This window comes from Diadema setosum, chromosome 18 (assembly GCF_964275005.1).
Source record: "Diadema setosum chromosome 18, eeDiaSeto1, whole genome shotgun sequence".
Lineage (NCBI taxonomy): Eukaryota > Metazoa > Echinodermata > Echinoidea > Diadematoida > Diadematidae > Diadema > Diadema setosum.
In genome coordinates this window covers 29,247,133-29,270,128 of record NC_092702.1, presented here as the reverse complement: position 1 = coordinate 29,270,128, position 22,996 = coordinate 29,247,133, and the positions used below count along the sequence as shown (strand labels likewise).

The window sequence follows — 22,996 nt, the reverse complement described above, 5'->3', positions numbered from 1 at the left end:
AACAGTCGATATTGATCGCGATTTTAGACTGGTGTTTGGCGGTCGAACCGATTGTAATGCAGACGGGGAATGAAAGGCTGCGCTTATGTGACTGCAGAACAAAGGCGGACCTTTTGGGTCATTGTAGCACTCCATAATACCGTTGTCGGTATAAACACAATATTCAGGTTTTGTTGCCCAACAATCGCTAAATCATAGCTCTTCTGTAAACGCGAGCGGCAGCGCGCCCGCGACGAATGTGCAAAAAACAGAAGTATCAATGCCGCCCGAATATCCGCGTAACTTCGACGACAGGAAAGCGAGCATGAAGTTCGTAAGGCGGATGTCACAAGGCAAAGTTGCTCCAGGTCATTACATCTCCGTTTCCTGCCCTTTTTGGAGGAGTCCCCATAACATATTTGTGGCGACATAGATAAGACCTAGTGTGAATGGACAGCAGTGCTTCCTATCGATTTATAGACATGAGCTTTGTAAAATTCACATCATGCAAGACATAGTGAAAAGAGGATGCGCTGGACCGCAGTACAGTGGGACGAACACTTTGGATCGTCTTGGGGACCACAATGAGCTCCACTCGGTCTTGTCAACAGGGCGATCTGATGTTGTTGGCCTTCCTCCGTTCTTCCCTCCAGGATGTAACAGTTCCATCGCGTCACCGCTAACATTTTAAAGAAGCATTTGAAGACTCACTGCAGATATGTTCAACGAACCAGTCAGATCAGTCAGGTAAGCATCAAACTCCCCTTTTGTTGGAATGATTATACGAGAACATGAACCTGAATTGTTCTGGCTGTCTATAGTTGAGCAATCTTGCATGAATGGTAGATTAGCGAAGATTTACAGAGTGAGTGAGTGAATGAGGTTCATGATCGCTCTTTAGATAATATTTTTTCCTTCAAATTATATGAAGTTAACACGCAAATGCCTTTGATATTAGTGGTCTATCTATTGCTACCAGTATACGAACCCAAGATAAAAGAAATTGCTCTAATTATTGAAATTACGTGTCAACATGGTAACTGTTCGCAGTCGCATGTTATTTTCGTGGACTCGCTTAAGTGTCAATCTTATTTGCACGTCGTGAAGTTTCACAGTATTGCCATTGTCATTTTAAAGAAACAGAAGTATTGAAATTAAATTGATATAAAGTTTGGAAGAAGGAACTCATGGAAAATCTCACTTGCATTTAAAAACCATGTGAAAATTTGAACATGACAGCTTAGTGCGGTATCTGACAAGATCCTTAATTACCAAGGATGGGTTCTCATCTATTTTTGCCTACGCTCTTGTAAAATATTAGTCGTCGAATAAAAACTACTGCTGCGCACAATGTTATTCAGAAAAACAAATTATAAACAGTTACAATCCCGTAAAAACTGCGGCTTGATGAAGATCGCTTCAATTTATTTTCATTACTGTCATCTTTGTTCTTATTATTTTTATTCTTTTTTATCATTGTACCTGATCACATGAACTACGTTGTCATGTTAAAAACGACAAAATTATCAAAGCCAGTGCAGCAGTATCAATACGCGGTTTATGCAACAAATATTGCATACGACATTACACATGTTGGCATATCAAATATGACAATTTCTTAAACATTGTAGAACCATGCAGTTACAAGTTACAATAGGGACTATTGGCTCAAGCTACCAAGACTGTTACAAAGCATGCATTTTTATTTAGGCGCTTTTATGTTTCGGTCATTGATGTGCGTGTTTTGTACCTGCGATACTTACACTAGAATCGTACCAATCAAATCCAGCAGAGAATGAAATGAAATGGCATTCAGTGTGTTTGAACAATTTTATCGCTTCTTCGAAAGTGTAGATAACTGAAACATAAGTAAATATAAGTATATAGACACAAAATAAAACTCATTTATATAAGCTTGAGCAGATACTCGTCTAATTGCCCATCCGTAGTGGCTATGAATCATTACATTGAGAATAAAGTTTTGAATTGCGTTTTCAGAAATTTAGTAATTTTGTCCAAATTTAATTGACTGGTAACTATGAGAAACGATTGTAGTTTGAAGAGGTGATTTATATGAGGGAAAACATGATTTGAATGAAGAAACGCTATAGAACGTTTGACATGCTTTAAAGAGTGACAGCTACGTTGGTGTATTGTGGGTGGATAATGTTTGACACATTAACATGTCACCTGAGAACTATTAACCCGAAATTAAAGGCATAAAAATGAATTCATTGTCACCAAAGTAAAAGAGAATCTGAACTTGATAAAATGAGCAATTATCACTTCTGACTTCAAAATAGTCACTCATTGGCATTGGAATTCATGTCGTAGTGAAACTTTTTACATGCTTGCTGCAAGAAATAGCGTTGTTAGCCGGATGCTGATATTTCGTAACTTGTAGACTAAAACTGCACTCTGTCTTTTGTCGTATGATTTCTAGCTGGTTTTTTTTTTCTCCAATAACATTAATGGATGCGCTTTTGTTTGTTTGTTTGGTATTTCTCTTTTGCTGGCATTGCTACATGTCGTGAAGGATAAACTTGTTACAACTTTTGCTTTAAGTATGATTTAATGATCTTATCATTTATGCGTTTCATGAAAATACCATATAAGATTATTCGCAAGTACAAGAGCAATAACACAAGTGGAGAGAAAGCTATAGTTTTATGTATTTTTTATAAACGTAACACTGGACAGCACCTGTTTTTACAACTACGGAAGGAATGATTCGTTATATACTTCGCATCTGAAAAAGATTCAAATTTTCGGCTATCAGGGTTTTTGGCTTCGTTTCTTTTTTCTTAATGATGACATTATCTGCGCGCGTTAAAGATGAGCCGTTCAGACATGTCATAATTTGACTCGTTCAAGTCGGCTTTATTTTTTTAAGGGGGCGCTTGTATCTTAAGAACATCCATTCATTAATGAAATTCCATTAATCAAACTTTTATTCGAGATTTTTTATTTTTTCTAAACTTTTTTATCAAACACGATGCGAAGTTCTTTTTAGGATTAAATTTCATTTGCTTTGGCAAGTATACAGACATGCCTCTCTTTGGTGTGACAAAAGTTCTAAAATCATGATGATAAACAAAACAAGAAAGGTCATTACAATATGTAGCATGTTTCAGATTTCAGCATGCACTAAATCGTTACCTTATTCCTAACCCCAAGAGTGTGGTTCCTTGGCTAAGGTGCTCAAATCAATGACAGAGATCGTAAGATGAGACGCCTCGTCTGATCTCAATGGATCATGTACAAACAGCTTTGTCGGCCCTTTGTTTTCATCAGCGATCGCAGTCTTGGGTTTGTCCACAGTACAATGGCGATGACCACTGGAAGAATCGGCGAATCAATATTTGCAATTTCAAGGTGCAGTTATTTACCCATTACAGCCGTGAGTGTTTGAATGGATTTACCGTCGCCTTCGAGGCGCAGGCTTGTCAACATGTTTGCGCAAGGGAAAAGAAGATTGAACTTGCCATTTTTTGTAGTATTTATTTAGAGAGAAATTAAATTTGAACTGATGATGCAACTGTAATCCTGTATAGGAGAGAACGTGTAGAGGATTAGTCAACTTCCGTCAGTTAATTATGTATATATAAGTAAATTAGATAAAATTTTGCTGACTGTTCAGTAGATATGATTGATTCTAATCATAATGAAACATCTGTGGGAGTTTTGCCCAAAACATATCTTTATCTTTCCTTATCTGCTATTCTCGTTTGCTTGCGGTTTGTGATTTGTGAAAGAATTTATTTATGGTTTTATCTTCAGATGTATATATCAGACCAATTATGGGGATCAGAATCTCATATGGGGGACTGATTCTCACAAAAGGGAAATCCCCAATTTCAAGGAAATGATATGATTTTGGGACTTCTTAACCCAATTCAATTGGTATTCCTGTACGTGAACTACAGAAAAATCATGCTCAATGCATGTGGCTCGGGGGGAGGTCAACAACGTCTGACGAACTATAGAGAATGGCGTTCGTGCCTCTCCTTGACTTCGAGTCGGCTGTTGACCCAGCTTTAACCTCGATCCCTAAAAGCCCATTATGTTCTTCCCATCTCCTTTTCTCAGTGATCAATAATATGTTACAGAAAATGTGACTTCTGCCAGGAATGTCTTCATTTTGCTTCACTTTACACCTTCCTTAGCTCGCTGACGATAAATTTCAGAGCATCCAGCTGCAATAATCAATGTTCTTTTATGCATAACAGGGGAATAGGACTTTACGATCAGTGAACAGTTTATTTATTTATCACTCGCTGGATGAACAGCCCTTGCAGCATGATATCTGTCAAGTTACTCTTACAGTGAACCTGTTGAAAACTGTATTCTAGGAAATGCTGATATTGTGAATGGTTCGAATGGCCTGAAATATGCTAAATTTAACGTAAAAAGGCATTGCAGGGAAAATACTCAGTCTATAGGGGAAGGTGCATTCGAATGTCTTTTATCATCAGTACTTTATCAGTGATTTACAGATGACATCATTGGCAGAATCTTGGATTGGAAGGTTTTTGTATTTTTTTTTTAATCTTTTGTAGGCTAATCAAAGTAATCTGAAAAAAGAAAAATTATCATAAGATTATATAGCACATAACATTTAGCTTTAGTTTTTTTTTCCATAATATAAGTAATAATCAGGATATTATGAATCAATGCAAATCAATATGAATTTGCATAGCATAGTTCCTCTGAGGAACACCTTTCTTTCGAATAGCTTTTCAGTCCATGCATCTACAATGAGTTCGAAATGGCGCAATCTTCCTGTGGTTCTTCAATAATGCAAGCTAATCTTGAATAATCGAAGAGGTTCGAATCATTATAGGAAGGCATGAACGATGAACATAAGTCCGTTGTGGTGGCGTTTTGTGGGCTAAATTTCCATTATAAGCTTGTATAAGAGAAGGCAAATAATGAATGACAGCGTTAAAAGTAGCTAACCGTCGTCTGGTTACGAGCCGCTTATAAACACCTGCTATCGAAAAGAGCGTTTTAGTTTTCTTATAGGACATGCAGGTGCCGGGGGGGGGGGGGGACTGCTGCATCCCCACCCACACCATATACACATGTACACACACACACACACACACACACACACACACTCACATAGACACACACACACACACACACACACACACTTTTGGCCCTTCACAAAAAAAGAAAGAAATCACAACAAATAAACATAGTACATGTATTATGAAAACATCTTTTGAATATATCTTTATTCTATATTCAATTAGTATCTTATATCACGTCAACTACAGTCTAATACGATATTGAGTTCTAGCCTGCATTAGCTAAATTATATTATCCATCCTACGCTCCCAAGATAATTGTATTTGTCAAAGCCCCGCTCGCTCGTAACCTTTACACAGAACTCGTTTATGACACACAATTAAACAATTTACTTTGACCGTAGTTAAACAGGTATGAAATGCAAAGTTCTTCTCTTTTAGTACATAATGAATGAAGGCTGCATCACGATCTTCCGTAGTGTAAATACGCTGCTCTAAAAGAATGCTATAAAAACACAGGGACGCCACAATATTCCCTTGGCCTTGGCCCTGTGAACGAGCGCGCTTAACCCGTTATAGTCTCATAAACTATAGCTGTATTACCATAGACTTTGTGCAGAATACGGCAGGTTCCATTATCTGGGCAGCAGGTTAATTATTATGGAACTACTTATACACACGTTGCAGTGTGGCTTCTTGGGACAATTCACGTATTAGTGACAAAAATAATAGCCTGTCAGAAGATGTGCTGCAGTTGATGATGATCGATCTATCGCTCGCGCCTAGTATCGAAGTATGCTTTGATCGCCATCAAATCATAAACCTATACTATTCCATTTCAGGGAAAGAAAGGTGTAGCAAGCAGACTTAAAGTTCTTATGTCCTTGACTAAATACCAATTTTCACAGGTAGGTTCCCCCACCCCCGGCCTGTTAATTTCGCAGCAACATCAAATTTAACTTACAAACCACAAAACACCATTCAAGTTGACACATTCGTCATTCCAATTCAGTGAGTACAGATTATAGTGACGAGTTCTCTTTGGGCCATGCAGCGTGTCTTCATTGTCTGTTGTTTTGTCACATTTTAGATGCCAGCCTTGCAAACATTGTTAAAACTGTAAGCTGTTGCTAAGAGATAAGAAAATAGACTGGGTGACGTTGACATATCGTTTTCCTTGCCTGTCATGATGCTGAGTTGGAAACAAACAACAGAGAAACCAGTTATAGATTCTAATAATGTAATGGACCCATCTCCTCCTCATTCACCGTCATTCTCTAAACATTTATTCTTGTGCAATTTTGTCGTTGTTGTAGTAATGACAATTCTAGTAAAAGTAGTAAACATTCATCAATGTTGTAATCATCATCATCATCATCATCATCATTATCACCATCATCATCATCATCAAAATCATCACTGTTTTTTTTTTTTTACTTTGTAATGAATGAAACAACTTAACTTATAATTAATCGATTAAGAATTATGATGCGTGTAATAATCAATTGCACAAAACGTGTACGTACAACTCATTCGCAGCAGGCTTGAATGTCGGGATGGAGAAACAGTTAACGTAATCATGGTATTGAATTTTGGATGATACATGAAAATATTACTCCACCTATTCGTTATAAACAAACTCACCTGAAGTCACATCTTCGAATATCATTAAGATCTTAAAAAAAAAACCCACCAAGCACTGTAAGTATACTTACCCTTGTTAATGAGAGAAATTAAGCAATTTGAGGAAGGACAAAAAGAAAAAAAATCCACACAAACAAATATGTCAACCCACAGTATTATCAACTGAAAAAAAAAAAACATTTCGGCAGGTGAATGTCTTGTAACTTTCGACAGCCACAGCCGAGGATGGTGGAAAATTTCACCTCTGAACATTTCCGTCCACGTTAGACATCGTGGTACAAGTATAATAGAACTCGGGTGGCTGAACTCGATGGAACGGAGCTGAAGTCAAAATTCGCACGAAGTGACGAAATGCCGGTGCTGGGGTGCAGACGTGCAGACGTGGGTGTTGTTTTCCTGTTCCCGTCTTTACAACGTCTCTTCTGTCAATCATGGTTGACAGAATTTGCCATGTTTTGGCGCCAAATAAAATTTTCCGTGTTCATCAACGCTATCTTTACTTGGTTCTGTGTGGTTAAGATTAGCCACGTTACTGTCAAAATAACTCAAAGACATGGTGACAATACATCGGTGTGGGTGAATTGATTTTCTTTCGGGGTTTTATTTTTATCATTCTTTTTTTTTTTTCTTCCGTGAGCAGGTGAGAGGCCAGTGTGGCATGCACGGACCAATGCCGTTCATATGCAATCAATATACAAAACAAAAAAGAAGTAACCTCACATCTTTTAGATGAGAGTAACCTGGCATCTTATCACACTTATTGTTGTATTTTCCTCACAATATTTACTGTGCAAAATGAGGGTAAATTAGTGTGTGTGTGTGGGGGGGGGGGGTTGTCATCCGACAAATGCATTGTAATTTTCACTTGCGTAGAAGAATTTAATAAATAGGTCTTTAGATTTTACTTATAAAACACTGATAAATGCTTCGTTCTTCAGGAATAACAAAAAAAAAAAAAGAAGAACTGCAGTTGAATCATTGCAATCACGTAGTCAGATTTTGATTGAAAAAAAAAAGAATGATCGCTTTGCCTTTTTACGTTATCAACGAAGATGTAAGGGGCAATGGCATTGTCTGAACACATAGCGAGAAAAAAAAAATATATGAATGGAAGACTCTCCTTGTTATTTCTGATAGCTTCTATGAAATTCTACAAAGACCGTGTAAACCTAACAATAGGTCAAGCACAGACAATGACAATAGAAACTAGATCTGTCGTCTGTGGGACATGATACATACATGGTATAAGTTTGAAATTGATAGGCAGAGGACTTTCTGAGCTAACCTCTGCACAACTTTTGAGGAGAAAGAAGAAAAAGAAGAAGAAGAAGAAAAACAAAGAATCAGTACAGATGCAGAAGGTGATCCGAGAGGATATTCGGATCACCTAATTTTGGGTAGGTACAAGGTTCAGTGTGTCCATATTCATGAGATTATCCAACATGTTCGAACGTTTTCAAATCCATCTCGTATATACACCATCATAGAGCGAGAAAGCCATGACTAATTTGATATGTTGCTTCCATTCAGTAGCGTACCATCATGCTTAATCACAGCGTCTGTCTTGCAAATTACGCAGTTGGTCGTATGTTCGCGTTGCTATGACAACCGTTGAATCGTCGTTTCAGCTATGTACTTTTTCAGAGGGCGCTGTACCCCTCTCATGCAACGTAGCACAATAATCAATATATAGTTTGGTGCATTGACAAAACGCGCATTCTTTTTGAATGAATGGTAACTAGACTAATGTGAAATGCCGCGCACGAACACGGAAGCAGGAGCTTCTTACCCGATCTGTCATTGAATCAACGGTTCTACTCTTGCATGAGAAGCGTTATAGCATAGAAAAACAAAACACAACTACATTTATATATCGTTATTTTTTGTTTTTGGATCGAATAGATCGATTTCAGTAGATGATATATTATGTGCATACAAATAACTCCGATTAAAAACAATCCAAGCCTAACCGGAAAATCCATACTATGTTCATATTGACTTTATTATTATTTATTAAATAGAATGAAATCCAACGATCAGAGCGAAATACGTTTAATCAAAATCTGATATACATTATAGAGCGATATGGTGAAACCCATGCAAATTTTATTAGTCTGGGATGGTGCTGCCTCATATTCTACAATTGGTTTGTACATTAAAATTGATTTACTCTAATTCAAAGTCAGAAGTCAATCTTATATGGTCTCAGACTATTCGACAACAACCCTCATCCCTTTATTGCCTTTGTTGATAAGTTATGATAATTCTGTAAAAACCCGGTGCGAATATTAGGATTCATTATTTTTAAGTCATTCCAAAACACGACACGAAATCCGGTGAAGACTTTCGCGTCGGTAAATCGCGTGTGTCATTTTGCCTCGGTTTATTCGAATGCGTGGCTGAGACTGATGTCACTGCTTCATGAAAATCAAAACTTTCAAGTTTGATAAGTTTAATACTTTCAGTCTGTCTAAGTGTCGCGATAAATTTCAGTGCTGTTTGCAGACTTTCCTTTATTCTGTAAAGTCAACCAGAACATTTCATGACGTTTTGCCTATCAGAGTTGTCAGCAGCAAGCAAGCAAGCAAGCAAGCAAAAAAGAAAAAAAAAAGTGTTGTGATACAAAGCAAACAAAACGCAATAACTTTGCAATATGTACCGGCAGTCTTCTACGTTTATCGTGTATGCATAATGTGTGTTTGCGTGTGTGTGTGTGTTTTCTATTCACACATGTTCTTTATCTAGCCTCAATTACCTCACAATCTTATCTCATTCTGAGCAATGGATTTTGTTTGTGTGAGTGTGTGTGTTTCTATTACTATTTCTTCTTTCGCGTGGGTAATAAAAGCTTACATTGCTTGATAAACACTTAAATTCCTTTTGCAAACAACTTGTGTCACGATGTTATACATGCACCTTTGCCCTTTTCGTCTTTAAGAAGTCTATAGATTTTGCGACCGGTGTACGTGCACAATAAGTGAAACAAGCGTTTAATTTTAAAGGTTACGAGCAAGTTCACATTTCTGAAGCACCGTTGTTGTTGTTTTTTTTTGACACCCCATAGCTACTTGCCCATCTGTGCAGAAAATAACAACATATTGATAATGCTCTAAGTTTAAATGTTGCAAAAAAAAAAGTGATTCATTGCCCCATGTCTGTTTTCTGGAAATACCACAGGTCGAAATAACTATTACACTAAGAAGATCGCCAAAATGATAAACCTGAAAACCCGCTGGGGTTATCTTCCTAAATTCCTTAGGTTTAAATGAGGGATAAATCCAAAATTAGATTAAAAAACTCAATCTTATAGATTTAGAAGTCAATCTAGTTTTAAAGTCTAACTTTGAATTTGTCCCTGACCACAATCTCATTCATTGATTTCCAATCTAGGGAATTTAGAGAGATACCTGCACGACCTGTTAACAAATTCAACTGCTTCCAGTGTAATATTGTTGATACATTATTTCATCGTGTTCTATCCATCACGGTATAAATGCTGCCATGCAGACACAATGGATCAAATCAAATCTAATCAGATCAAGCAAATGAGGTCTGATTCAGACTTGATAGGCAGCGGTATAAAGTCTACGACTTAATGCTATGACGCGTTTCCCTCTGGGTTGGAGAACGTAAGCTCTTTTGGAAACAGTTGTCTCGCACATGCGCAGAACATGTTTTGCCTGATGGGCTCGTCGTAACATTAGCGTCGCAGATCCAAAGCTGCCTAATGTCCCATCGAAACAAAACGAAAGAACACAAGAACATAAGAACAAAAGAACACAAGAAATACAATACAAAATAGTTCCACAATGGGGTGATTCGAAATCTGACTGACGTTAAAGGCAAGGCACATCCATCATTGTGATCTTATCCGCATTGACACTGCTGATTTCTAAAGCTGATTGCAAAGTTGGCCTCCTTCCAAGGATTTGATGTAAAATATAGCTAGTAATACTATTCAACAGATAGGAATCATTTATTGCACTAATCAGATCTCTCAAGTCATCTGTAGAAAAAAAAAACACCTTTCAAATTTTTGTTTGATCAAAATCTTTCACAATTGACTAGTTTTGTTTGTACATGATTTTGTCTGACTTTTTATGAACTCACGCATTAAAACAATAACTCTGAACATAAACACATCCACACACCCACATGATATGTACAGAAAATCATTACAACAGCATTTGTTTCCATATATATATATATATATATATTATACATATATAACATTGAAAACGAATATGATATGCTAAGAAAAGCTGACCTAGCAATACAATATCTCGAAATGTTTCCTTCTGTGATGCTGATCGAACGCTCTTAATCATTTCTCCACATTGTTTATGTTTATAGTTTCTAGTTTCATTGAGTTGAAATAAATGTTTTTCCTTACAATTTTCATTGCAACGTGTCAGTTGTTTTATGATATTCACGTTCTATAGTCCAGTACAAGTCGAAGTCCAGACTTATCCGTGTACCTCACATTAATATCCACTTTTTCTATTACCGTTACAGATTTTACGAATGGATTCGTGACTATGGCGATCACCGCGTCCACAATGTTACATGCACTATCAAAGCTGACTTTCATAAAGAACGACTCATGCTATTGGTACCTGTGATGTTTGTCATATTGTACTCAAGTCCTGAAGTTTCCGCAGTAGCATGGTAAAATGTTAGTCGCACATCAGTCGACATACGACCTAATGATTTCGAAACAAGGACTGCCGCCAACTGCCGACAACGCTATCTCTCTTCCCGTACTGCGGCGCACCATCTCCGAGCCCGGCCCGTCCATCAGCCGCCATCTAAGCCAGCGGCACTCGGCCTCGATGGCGCTACGCACCAGTACAGGCGACGAAACTCAGCCCAGGAGGCTATTCGCCTTCGGGCCGCAGGAACAGCAAGTTTCCATGAACGGGAACCAACGCGGAGGGACGCGTAGCATAGACATGATCAATGCGCGCAATTTTCCTGCAGTGATGACGAAACATTTCCTGCGGAGGCGCGCGTTCAGCACCGATATGCACCTGCGCGGGAGCGGGACGTCTTCATCCGCCGACGACAGCGGTCTGCGAGTCACTCATGCTAAGTACGGCTCCCCAGCGGGGCCGGGACCTGATCAACGACCACCACGAGGTATTCTCAAGTCGGGCACTCGATCCGATTTCGGCGACCATGGCCACTCCCATTTAAAAAACGTGGCCATATCACTTCCGGAGGTGTGGCAAAGGTCAGATGGAAGTCTCGTGTCCTCCCATCCGACCAACTCATCGGATGTCAACGCTGGGGGACGGACTTCCGTGGGATCATGGGTAACTTACCCTCTCTCGTCACGGCCCTACAGTCATCGCAACGTCCATCTGTTGAGAGGCAAGTATACAATGGTAGAACTAACAAAACCAGAAGGCAGAACAAAAATGTGGAGTAATCTACAAAATTGTCAAGATAACACAAATTCACGTATTTCGCTGAATTCTCATATACTTTTTATCTTACCTGTCATTGGGGCGACTGCATTTCTCTATAATCCTTCTCATCAGCTGAAGAATAATTGACAGTAATAAAATTATGCGATGAAGAAAAAATAGTGACCCTATATAATAATCTTCTGTCTTCTATATCATGCACTTCTTTGATGTTCATTTCTGTAAATCAACTATGCACTAGAATTAAGTGGATGCAGTGCTTTATTCATTATCAATATTACCATCATCATCATCGTCGTCGTCGTCGTCGTCGTCGCCATAGTTGTAACACTGACAAATATTTTCCCCTGATCAGTTGGCGGAACCAATTACTTTAGAATAAAAATCATCTTGATATCGTCACCAACGTACTACTCTGAGCTCTTTTAAATGAACAAAGTATGACATTTCACCAACACAGACAACTTGACGTCTTGACGTGAATCTTAAAGATGTGATATACATCGAAGAAAATAAAATCTAAGTGGTCACTCTGTTTAGTCAACGGTTTATTATCATATCACCATTGGATGACCAAAGATTAAATTAGAAATTATGAAATAAAAAAGAGCCCAGCTGAAAAATAGTTAGTGCGGATTGTTATGAAAAATCAAATTCAAGTGCATTGAACGACTAATGACAATTTGATGAAGGAATTTTCTGAAGGGACGCTAGACCCCATCAGCTGTGTTAAGGACATCAGTCATTTGATTTTGTAGGCTGCAAAATATGAACAAATTACAATACATTCTTCATTCGGCAAGGTATTTGCTACTCGAAAATTTACGCGAAGCAAGTGCGAGTCTAGGGAAGTTTGCCTTGGATGAAGGTATTGAATCGCAGTTATTTTTACACAAACGCTTTGCTATTCGTATCATTGTAAATTGTAAATTGTAAACGACACCAGCAATAATAAAAAGAAAAACCAGATGAAATACTATCTTGTATTCCATTAACCTGAAACGGCTAAATGGAGGCTGTTTCGTGAAGAGCATAGCTCTCGGATTTCTACATATAGACCCAGGGGGACAATCGAGCACATTACAGTTTTTATTGTGTTAGTCCACTAAGCTGCTCTATAATTATCCCCAAGAAACAGTGTTTAAATGAAACGTCAAAATTTACGTCTTTATTTTAATCGATAGATTACGTTACTATCTTTTTATCATCTGGCACTCTGAGGGAAAGAAAATATTGACCATAGGCCGCTTAGGGCAGCATTATGGAAAACAGCACTATTATCTGTACAACAATGTCTGATGTCCTAACAGTAGAACGATATTGAGGAAATATAAACAGAATTTCAAAAATAAAAAATACGACATGTTAATGAAACTCGACATTTTAAGAAGGTTTGCCAGGTAAGTGCTAATTGTTATCCACAATGCTATGCATGCCATGCCATGCCAGCTAGGGCTTCCAGATTGTCAATTGTTATTTGATGTCCTAAAAATGAATTTTTATGAAATTCTGCTCATATCTTCTTTACAGCGTTCAACTAGAGGAACAACACGTACTGTTGCAGAGTTTCAATCTAGTGAAGATAACACATGGAAATTAATCTAAACTTTACAAATTTATAAAGTCCAACTGCATTATCTGACTTTTCTCAAACTTTTCACAGAATGTTTCACTACTATCTTTACCTATACTGAATTCTTTGTTTGGGTATAGACTTATCACCTTTAATGTTCCATGATTTATTTTATTTTCTTTCGTGATAAGACTCAGGAGGGTCTATTCCATAAATAAATGTCATATTTCTTGGCGGCACTTTTAGATGACTGATGTTATGTGCTGATTCCCATGGACTACCATCGTGGGTTAAACAGTGTGTGTGTGTGTGTGTGTGTGTGTGTGTATGTGTGTGAGTAGAATAGAATTCCTGCTGTTTTGATTGCAGCTGGTAGTCAAGGAAACCGGCATCAATAGACTCAGGAATTATTACAAAGCAATGATTTTATCTTCCCCATGACTTCAAGGAATAGAATCACACGAATACAGAGTATTATATATACCATCGGTTGTCTATTGTGCTTACATCCAATCGTACGTTCCTTGGGGGCATTATTAACGTGAGGATTATTTGATAGAACAAGTTTTCTTTGTTCACACTTCAATGAAGAAGGCACCCGTTTATTTTCGATGCGGATACACAGAACACTATACATAATGATCCACATAAACATAGAAACAATGAACGAACATGATATGATAGTATTTTCCTTTTTTTATTGAATGGTGACGACTTTTACACGTTGATGAAACGTGTTTCATTTGTGTCGATTGCATATAGAGTACAGCTAAGTGCTAAAGAACATCATTTTCTGAGGCCATCTTTTTGTAACGACGCACAAAGATTTAGCCCGAAAGAATCTGTTCGTTGTATCAGGGAGGTGCCCACCTTCCTGGTTGTATCAATATAAATGGCTAGACGCAAAATAAAAGATCGATATCAGATATTCAAATGATATCTTATTTTTGATATTTCATCACTATACCCCCTCCCCCTCCTCCCCCCCCAAAAAAAAGACATTTTTGCAAAATGCAAGATATTTCAGTATGCCTTTATAGTTTTCTTTACGTTATTTTTGTCTTTGATTTTTTTTTCTTCTGGTTTGTTTGAAACTATCTTGAAATTGCTGCATTCCCCTATTCTATTACGTACTTGTGATCCCATTATATGGACGATTCTGTTTGCACAATAGTGAATTACTCCTATGATCAAATCAATATTATGAATGCATGTTGTGTCCAAAGTATGAATTATTTGTTTTTGAAAGTTTACACATCTCACTTTTTACCAAGAGTGCAGAAATTGTGATACTAGTATTTCAGTATTCGTGTTGTCATGAACTGCCAATGTCTTAGTCAGATAGAAAACTTAAATGCATTCATGTTTCAAATTGATTTCCCACAGTGCCACCAAAAAATGGTCCGCAGATGACAAAGCTTTTCTCCAATAGGATAAAGAAGTAAACCTTTGTTTACCGCCTTAGGTCCTGTGTGAAGTACATTCATTGTTGTGCAATTTGCTGCAGTTGCGAGTTTATGCAAAATACCTGTTGAAGCAACAGGTGCGACGTGTTCTTTTCAGTTTGCCCCGTGATTAACAGTTTTTTTTTTTCGATAGTTTGATATTGATCTTTGTAATTCAATGTGGCTGTTGAGTGATTGTTGAACGTGAGGTGTTGTGCTTGTCTGGAGTATTTCGTGGGATCCCAGTGGAAATATAAATCTGTATGCACGGGTCATTCTTTTCGCTGTCATGGGTTAAAAGACTTGGGAGTTTGTACTTTTTACTTTCATTTTCAGCATCTTTCCATCATTCTATATCTTCAAGATGAAAAGGACAGTTTCATGAAAACTTCAAATTCATTCAGGCTTCATCAAGATTTTCGTAGGTTATGATTCAGTAAAGAAAAAAAAAAGATATCACTGTTTTCTGATATGTATAGTTGTTGTGCTAGTCCTTGCACATGGTTTCCATTTACAAGAATTACCTATGACTGGACTTGTTTACACTCCCCTCAGACGTCATACAACATTTGATATTGCCATGGATACCGCTTGTTGTGAAAGAGACTTGAATAAGTCATGAAACTAGCCATTCATCATGGAACTCTCTATTGTGCGATTTAATGGTGTGCTCTGCTGCACTTGTGAGGTGTGTTTTTGTTCCTTTGAAATGATGTCGGACTGAATCGAAAAAAAAAAATCGATCCGTGTCATGTCCGTCAATCTTAACTGAATTTTCAGCTGGATTTGGATTTATCTATGTTTGAGTTTCTTTGGATAATTCTACGAGTGGCTGTATTGGATAATTTTGCATATTTCACGAGATTGCATAGGATAACATGAGTGTGTGCGTGTATTGTGCTCATTGTTCATGTGTAAATACTTCATACATTCGTCAATGTGCATTAATTAATGTTTGTTTTGTTTTGTTTGGTGGGTTTTTTTTTTTCAAATAAGGAATGGAGTACTTTAGCCTTAATTGTAGATTACCTTTGAGGATGCCGGGATTGCCCTCAGGTAAATTTCTGTAGAAAGCGAGTGAACAAGGCAGTAAAGTCAGGCACCTGTCCCCGGTAGCTTTCAAACTATTCACAAGGCCTCCTGCATTTGTTTCCCCACAGTTTTTTTCAGCTTGCCTTATTATAATCGTGTTAATTTCTTATCTATTTATTCTGTTTAGCAAATTAGTATAGTCGATTGATGTGTTTAAGAGATCTAACATTTTTTTTATTTTTTTTTAGTGGTCGTCATAGTCAAGGTGGTAAAATGTTAGATGCTCTATACTTTTGGGGCAGACTCAGAGAATTAGGCGGGTTGAAAGTAAAACTTGAGGATTGAACCTCAGCAGTTCTTGAAGCCTTTAATCAACAGCTCATGTTTCATAATTTTGACACCTGGCATGAAGGATCGCTTTGACCTATAGAAAGACCAGACCTTGCTTAATTTGCTGATGAGATTCTTTGATAGACAAAAAGCCGAGTTGATAGATTATCGATACCGTCAAAAATAAACCTCTATCAGAGCCTCAGAGTTCCACTTGAAAATGCCAGCATTTGATATGGACGCTCGATCGACTTGTGTTGACCTCGAGCAAGGGATCGATACCGCTAGCTCAATCGTCTGCTTTCAAGGGGGTTAAAAGAAGGGTTCTCCTTTGTTTGACGACACCTCACAACTGTCGCAGTAATACATTGTCCCAAAAACTATCGAGATGGCGAGGGAAAAATAAAGAGTCGTAGAAGGACAACTTGACCAAGACGGAAAGGACTTTCCTTTTGCTGTTTGACACATTATCACTCGTAAACATAATGTACCACAGCTATTTTCATCTCAAAATATCCTGCTTCACAAAGGAAAACATTAAGTTATGCACATCTTTTTTTAATGGTTGATGCTCTTTAAAGTCTTTACTGCATCCATGGCCATGACATACGTATTTATGTGAGGTTTGCATGCGCTTTAAAAAAAAAAAATAGAATAAACAAAGATAAACAAACTTCTTCCTTAGGCCCGCGTGGTTCCCGTTTAACGCAAGGTTGTCCTCTGACAAACAAAGATGTCAACAACATGCTGCACTATGGCTAAAATCAGAGTCTCGTTCATACGAAGGAATGACGCTGGTCATATAACTTCATTTCTTATTAATACCAAATCAGTTTGATGTTGATACATTATTTGAGACATATCTTTTGCTTGTTTTTATTGTTCCGTATACCATGTTTTACAAGTATTGAGTTAACCTTAAAAAATCTAAGAAATTGAATGTGTTCATTGTCGAATACAACAAATAAGAAGATGAATACATGTGAAAATTATATGAGGAATCGAAACATCGATGAAAATACAGCTGGGAGGTTACCTATACTTAAATGATACATAAATGATCCAATACTGAAGTAAAACGAATCCTGGATCTTTAATATTCTGCTGGGAAAAAAAAATAGAGCGTTAGTATGTTCAAAATGTTGCAAAATTTGGTATTCATTTGGCTCTTTTTGTGTCAATAAAAGTTTAAAAAAGCTTATCATGAGTCTTAATATTTTCAGAAATCAGTCTCATCAATGGATACTTTTAATACCTCTAACTTTTCATTCGCATATAGATCAACAAGGCAGTCATCCGAACGGGTTCTCTCCGCATGCGAGTTTACACCTCAACATCGGCAACGGAAAACCGCAAACGCGGTACACTTCGGCACCCGCAGCGCCCAAACCCCGGGCCAGCCAGGGCGCCGCCAAGCCCGACCACCACCAACGCGCACAACTCCACCACGAAGACGAGCAGGGCGTGGCGGTGCAGAAGCCGACGTCCGAACTTCTGATGAAAAGAACTAAAACGAGGGAGAGGACGTTAAACAGCAGTGCCAGAAAAACTGATCATAACCACAACGATGCCGAGAACGATGATAACGAGACCTCGGATGAGTCGAAAGAAGACGATGATGATAATGATGATGAAGAGAGTGAAGCGAATTTGAACATGAAAGTAAGGAAGTGGTTGTCATCCCTTGATACGACGTTATGCCAGCGATACGCAAGGAGACAAATGGCGAGTCTGCGCGAGTGGGAATCGAGTAATTATAAGTCTTGAAGGAACAAGCGTTAGTTTAGATTACCTTCTAACATGTATAACGGCGCCTTGAAACCCACTGAAGAAGCAGTGACAATTCGTGGAAAACCAGCGGCACCTACGATGGCTATTTTGATGTGTACAGTCATAAGGATACAGTGATGACGAGAATATTAACTTTATCGCATTGTTCTACATCATACATGAAATCACGTGCGTTCAATACTTGCCACTTCAATATTATGTTATTCGGACAAACAATTTGACTATTGTAATTTCGTTACCGTATGTATATATAGCAGTTTCTTTAAAAGATGTGTGAAATGGGAGATTATCGGCGTCTTTCAAGCCTTTTACAAAGGCAGCTCGCTATAATTCCAGCACACGCACACAGGGAACAATGAACTCGCACACACAGCGCGCAACCGGCGAGCCGCGATGACTGTTCGCTCCGATCCGACCGCTGTGTGCGCGCGAGTCCATTGCGAGCTGCCTTTGCAAAAGACTAACAAAACAAAACTATAGTGATCAGTTTTCTCAAATGCTAACTATGTCCATTCACTCTTGGTATATGCGTAATTGTTGAGCAGTATTATATGTATTAAGAAAAGTACACAATTTTGTGCACAGATAATCGCTTTATTTAAATAATTGTTTATATAGGCTGCAAAAGGAATATCAAACATAAACAAAACAAAATGTGCCATTCTATATTTTGTGATAACTTAAATCATGCCATGTGTTGCCGATTAAACAGACAGAGGTAAAGACGATTCTTTTTTGCTTAAACATCTATAAAAGAAGAAACTTCTCGACCATGTGACATCTCCTGAAATAAAAGTTTTATGTTTTTTGCCTTCGATAGAGACAAGGCAGTATGTTCCCGAAACTCGTTTATTACTGTCATTTGCAGGAAAGTTTTATTCACCCGTTGTCTAGATTATAGTGAACCCTATACACATATCACTTTATTTAAATATTTATTTATATCGACAGCACAAGGAGTGTCAAACAATAGCCAAACGAAATGTGCCATACTATCTTTTTGATAACATAATTCATTCCATGTGTTGTCGATTGAAGTCAATGTGGAACTGAAAGTTATAACTTAAAGTTATAAGTTAGATAAGCATAAATATCATCTATTATCGATCACAGCTGAAAATTTGGATAAATCACGATTTTCTCCTATTCGGATGATATTTCCATTCAAATTTTACAAGGGAGGTGAACATACTGTTTCGCAGATTTACTCGTACGATATCAAAAAGTCACGTGTTTCCCGGGCAAAAATTTGAGCTAAACAGCACTATGATCCATATGTTTACATGTCTCTTATAGTACTAGAAGACACGCAGGTGTGACGATTTCAACAACAACAAAAAAAAAAAACCACCTTGTAAACAAGAGCTTTAAAAGCATCACCTGTATATGTTGTGCTATAAGTGCTGACAGTAACCAGATGATTTTATGGTCGACAATTTTAAAGTCGGCAACTCAAAACAACAGCGCAAGGATGTCAGAAATGGCAGTGTACTACAGACTAATGACTAGCATTGCCACGATTGTAAACTTTCGTGAATGAAGCATTCCAAAAATACCACAATTCTCGCTTGCTTTCATTTTGTCGCATTCCAACTGTTCTAATGATACAGTTATCTCAGTGAATGTACAGTGTATCAACAACCCTAGATCTGATATACATCATTGACATAGATATCTTCCTACGTGAAGAGTTTTTTTTTTTCTGGCTCAAATACGAAGAGTTTAATCGCAAAACGGGATAAGCGGCATTTTTAAGACTTCAAAGTAAGTCCATCATCAGATAGACCAAGATAAAATCTTTCCAACGATCAAATCTTGTAACATAACAAGGAATATTCTTGAAGTGACGACTAAAATTATCCATATTTTCTTATCATTTTCTCTGTTTTGTTAGCAGTTTAATCGCAAATATCTCAAATTAAAACAAATGGAGATAACTCGTTTTGTGATTAGACTCTTCATTATAATTTATATCATCTGGTGATTTCGGTCATGCGCATTGCATTTACTTTCCCAACGGTATAGCTCTCATTTAGTTACGTTTCTTCGTCTAATGCTATAAGGCTATGGTGTTATGCTCATTTAGATGATTTGATTACAATGCGACAAAAGGATGTAACAATTTATTTCTATAAACCTGGTAATCAGATTTTAGTTCTGTAGTTGTCATTTGATGTGAATAACTTCACGTTATGGAAATCTAACCATTATCCGAGTTAATAAAATAAAGTTATTAAAACATTGTTACGAGTAGTCGTTCTATGCTCTCTTTTTTGTCAAATAATCACCGCAATTTCATTAATGTTTATTTATTCATCTATTCGATATTTTCAAAAGAATACACAGGGTGGCCTGGTTCAGATCCGAGGGGCCTACTTTACAACAGAACCATGGAAATTGAAATACATTACACTTCAGCATATCATTGACAATGAACAGCACACAAAACACTAAGACAGATGGAAACATTGAAACGTGTAAAGTACTGCAGCAACCATAAATAAAACACAATCAAGCAGTCATATCTGTAAATATGCATAATAATATCTATCAAGCTAAGTTTCATTATATCAGCCAATGCAGTTAAATAGATTAGGACAAAGTGTCGGTGTTCATTTTTGCGTTTCCATGCTGCAGCTCTATACGTGAATAATGCTATTGAGGGCGTCATCGCGGGTGAAACTTTCAGCCAATCGGGCAACTTCAACTCACGCTGTCACGTGACGCGCTGTGCACATACCTAGTACGCCTTTGGCATCATAATGCAGCAAACTAGGACGTACGTAGGTGTACGTGCCTTGCATTCTTATTTTTTGAACACGGAACAATGTCCTCCATCACAGACCTAGAACATGAGTACTGTAATGTATATCCTAACACATGATTGTCTAGAAAAAATCCTAACACATGATTTTTTTAGAAAAACAAAAACAAAAACACACACAAACAAAGTCAGACACATAGGCTTACGCATACATACATGTACAAATATTACAATTACAAGAAAGAGAAAAAGGGGGATTAAGTAATGAATTAACAATGTCAACTGTGAAAAATGGGGGAGGGTAACGAAATCAATCTTGACTCACAACTAAAGGCTCTCGGTATCATTATGCTAAAAGTTTAATTCGATATTGGGCAATTATTGTTGGGAGAACACAAGCAATTCGCCCAACTTTGATCAGAGTTTAATTCAAACATAATACTATTTCCAAGCAATAAATTTGATAAGGAATACTTGTAAATCATGGACATTAGATGTAAGTTATAAAGCAAGATATTAAAACTTAATTTCTATTTTCCATAAATGAAATTCTTAATTCTTTAATTCTTAAATAATGTGCCTATGTGTTCACATCCTTGTTATAAAACCCAATTGCCTGCAGTATGACATATACAGTGCCTTGGCGTCAATTATTCATTCATATACGTTAGTGATCGATTACCATTTAAATATCATAACCATGAGATAACATGGATTTTGTATCCTTTTTGTGTCATTCCAGTGTTTCCTTTTAACGTCTGCTCTCCGCAAGCATTGACAAGGGAGGGCAAATTGTCCACTCTTAACCAGTCGTATGGATAATTAGACATGCATATTTGTCTTAAGATAAACACATAAGAAGTGGCTCACAGAAAGCAATGAGATTTTACTGGTGATTTTCTGGCCTGTGTTTGGTACGACAAAGCCACGACCAAAATCTGGTGGTGCAGGCCGTAAGCTCCCCCAGGGAAGGCAAACCTTTCTCCGTAGACGTGACCGCGTCAAACAGCGCGCTCAACGTACACAAGCCACAGACGGTAAACGCCGTGTCGCAGATCACCCCGGCAACGCCATTCATAATGTATTTGACGTATTCGAGGTCGCCGAATCCGACTGTTGATGTGATCTGAAAAATGAGATAGAGACAGTCTAAGTAGCTCCACCCCTCATCGGAGGCAACGATGTATCTCATCAAGAGAGCACAAAGGTTTTGATGAATGAAGACGATGAGAAAAAGGAACCAGAGCGGTGACCTTACGTTACGATTGTCCCCATCTCTATAAACATCTTCATTTCCCTTCTTCATGTGTTCTTCTGATAGTTTCTCCGATGTCGCTGTAATGGTAGCTACTGTACTCGTTCTCGCATCAACCCCTGCCGATTGCGATAAGCCATACCGAGTAGATCGATCAATGACAATGTCATCCTTCCTCCCCATCTCTAAACCTTCAGCAGGATACGACTCTCTGATACCACGGAAGTGCTCGGGCCGACTAGATTGCAACGCCCATGCTGCAGCACGTGTCGTTGTTCGCGATCGCTTGTCACTTTGATCTTCAGCAACCAACCCAGAGGCGCCATCTTGGATCGCCGTGGTCGTCTGCTCGTGGACTTTAGCCGTCGATCCGTGGCAGCAGCACAAGGAGGCGACTTTGGTTAGACGACGGTAAAGGAAGTTGACGGCAGACTGGTTGATCCGGCCAAGCTTTCTTATGAGCACAATGTTTAGTGGGATCCCTATGACGCCGTACACGATGCAAACCTTGCGACCGAAACGCGTTTTTGGAACCAAATATCCATAGCCTGTAGTGAAGTTTGTTTTCCGAAGAATGAGAAGAAAAAAGAATAGACGACATATTAAAAACAGACAGAGAAAATAAGAAAGAAGCACGAGATGGAGAAAACGATAAGATTAATTCTTGGAAAACAGTTAGCATTCTTTTTATCTATCATGCGATTGAGTAAACACAAAAGCT

At 37.9% G+C, this 22,996-nt stretch overlaps 1 protein-coding gene across 1 annotated transcript; it reads left to right on the top strand.

Annotated features, from left to right (window-relative positions):
• The first annotated feature begins 224 nt into the window (after nt 1–224).
• Nucleotides 225–20,430, top strand: LOC140241437 (uncharacterized). Its single transcript, XM_072321165.1, has 3 exons — nt 225–726; nt 11,172–12,029; nt 17,745–20,430. Exons 2-3 carry the CDS (start codon nt 11,330–11,332, stop codon nt 18,230–18,232), a joined length of 1,188 nt encoding a protein of 395 aa, XP_072177266.1. The 5' UTR covers nt 225–726; nt 11,172–11,329; the 3' UTR covers nt 18,233–20,430.
• Nucleotides 20,431–22,996: the final 2,566 nt, after the last annotated feature.

Bases quoted from the DNA above. Each gene is read 5' to 3' on its own strand.
- LOC140241437 (XM_072321165.1), top strand. From the start codon at position 11,330: ATGTTAGTCGCACATCAGTCGACATACGACCTAATGATTTCGAAACAA. The intron at 12,030-17,744 runs GCAAGTATACAA...ATTCGCATATAG, and splicing joins CAACGTCCATCTGTTGAGAG to ATCAACAAGGCAGTCATCCG.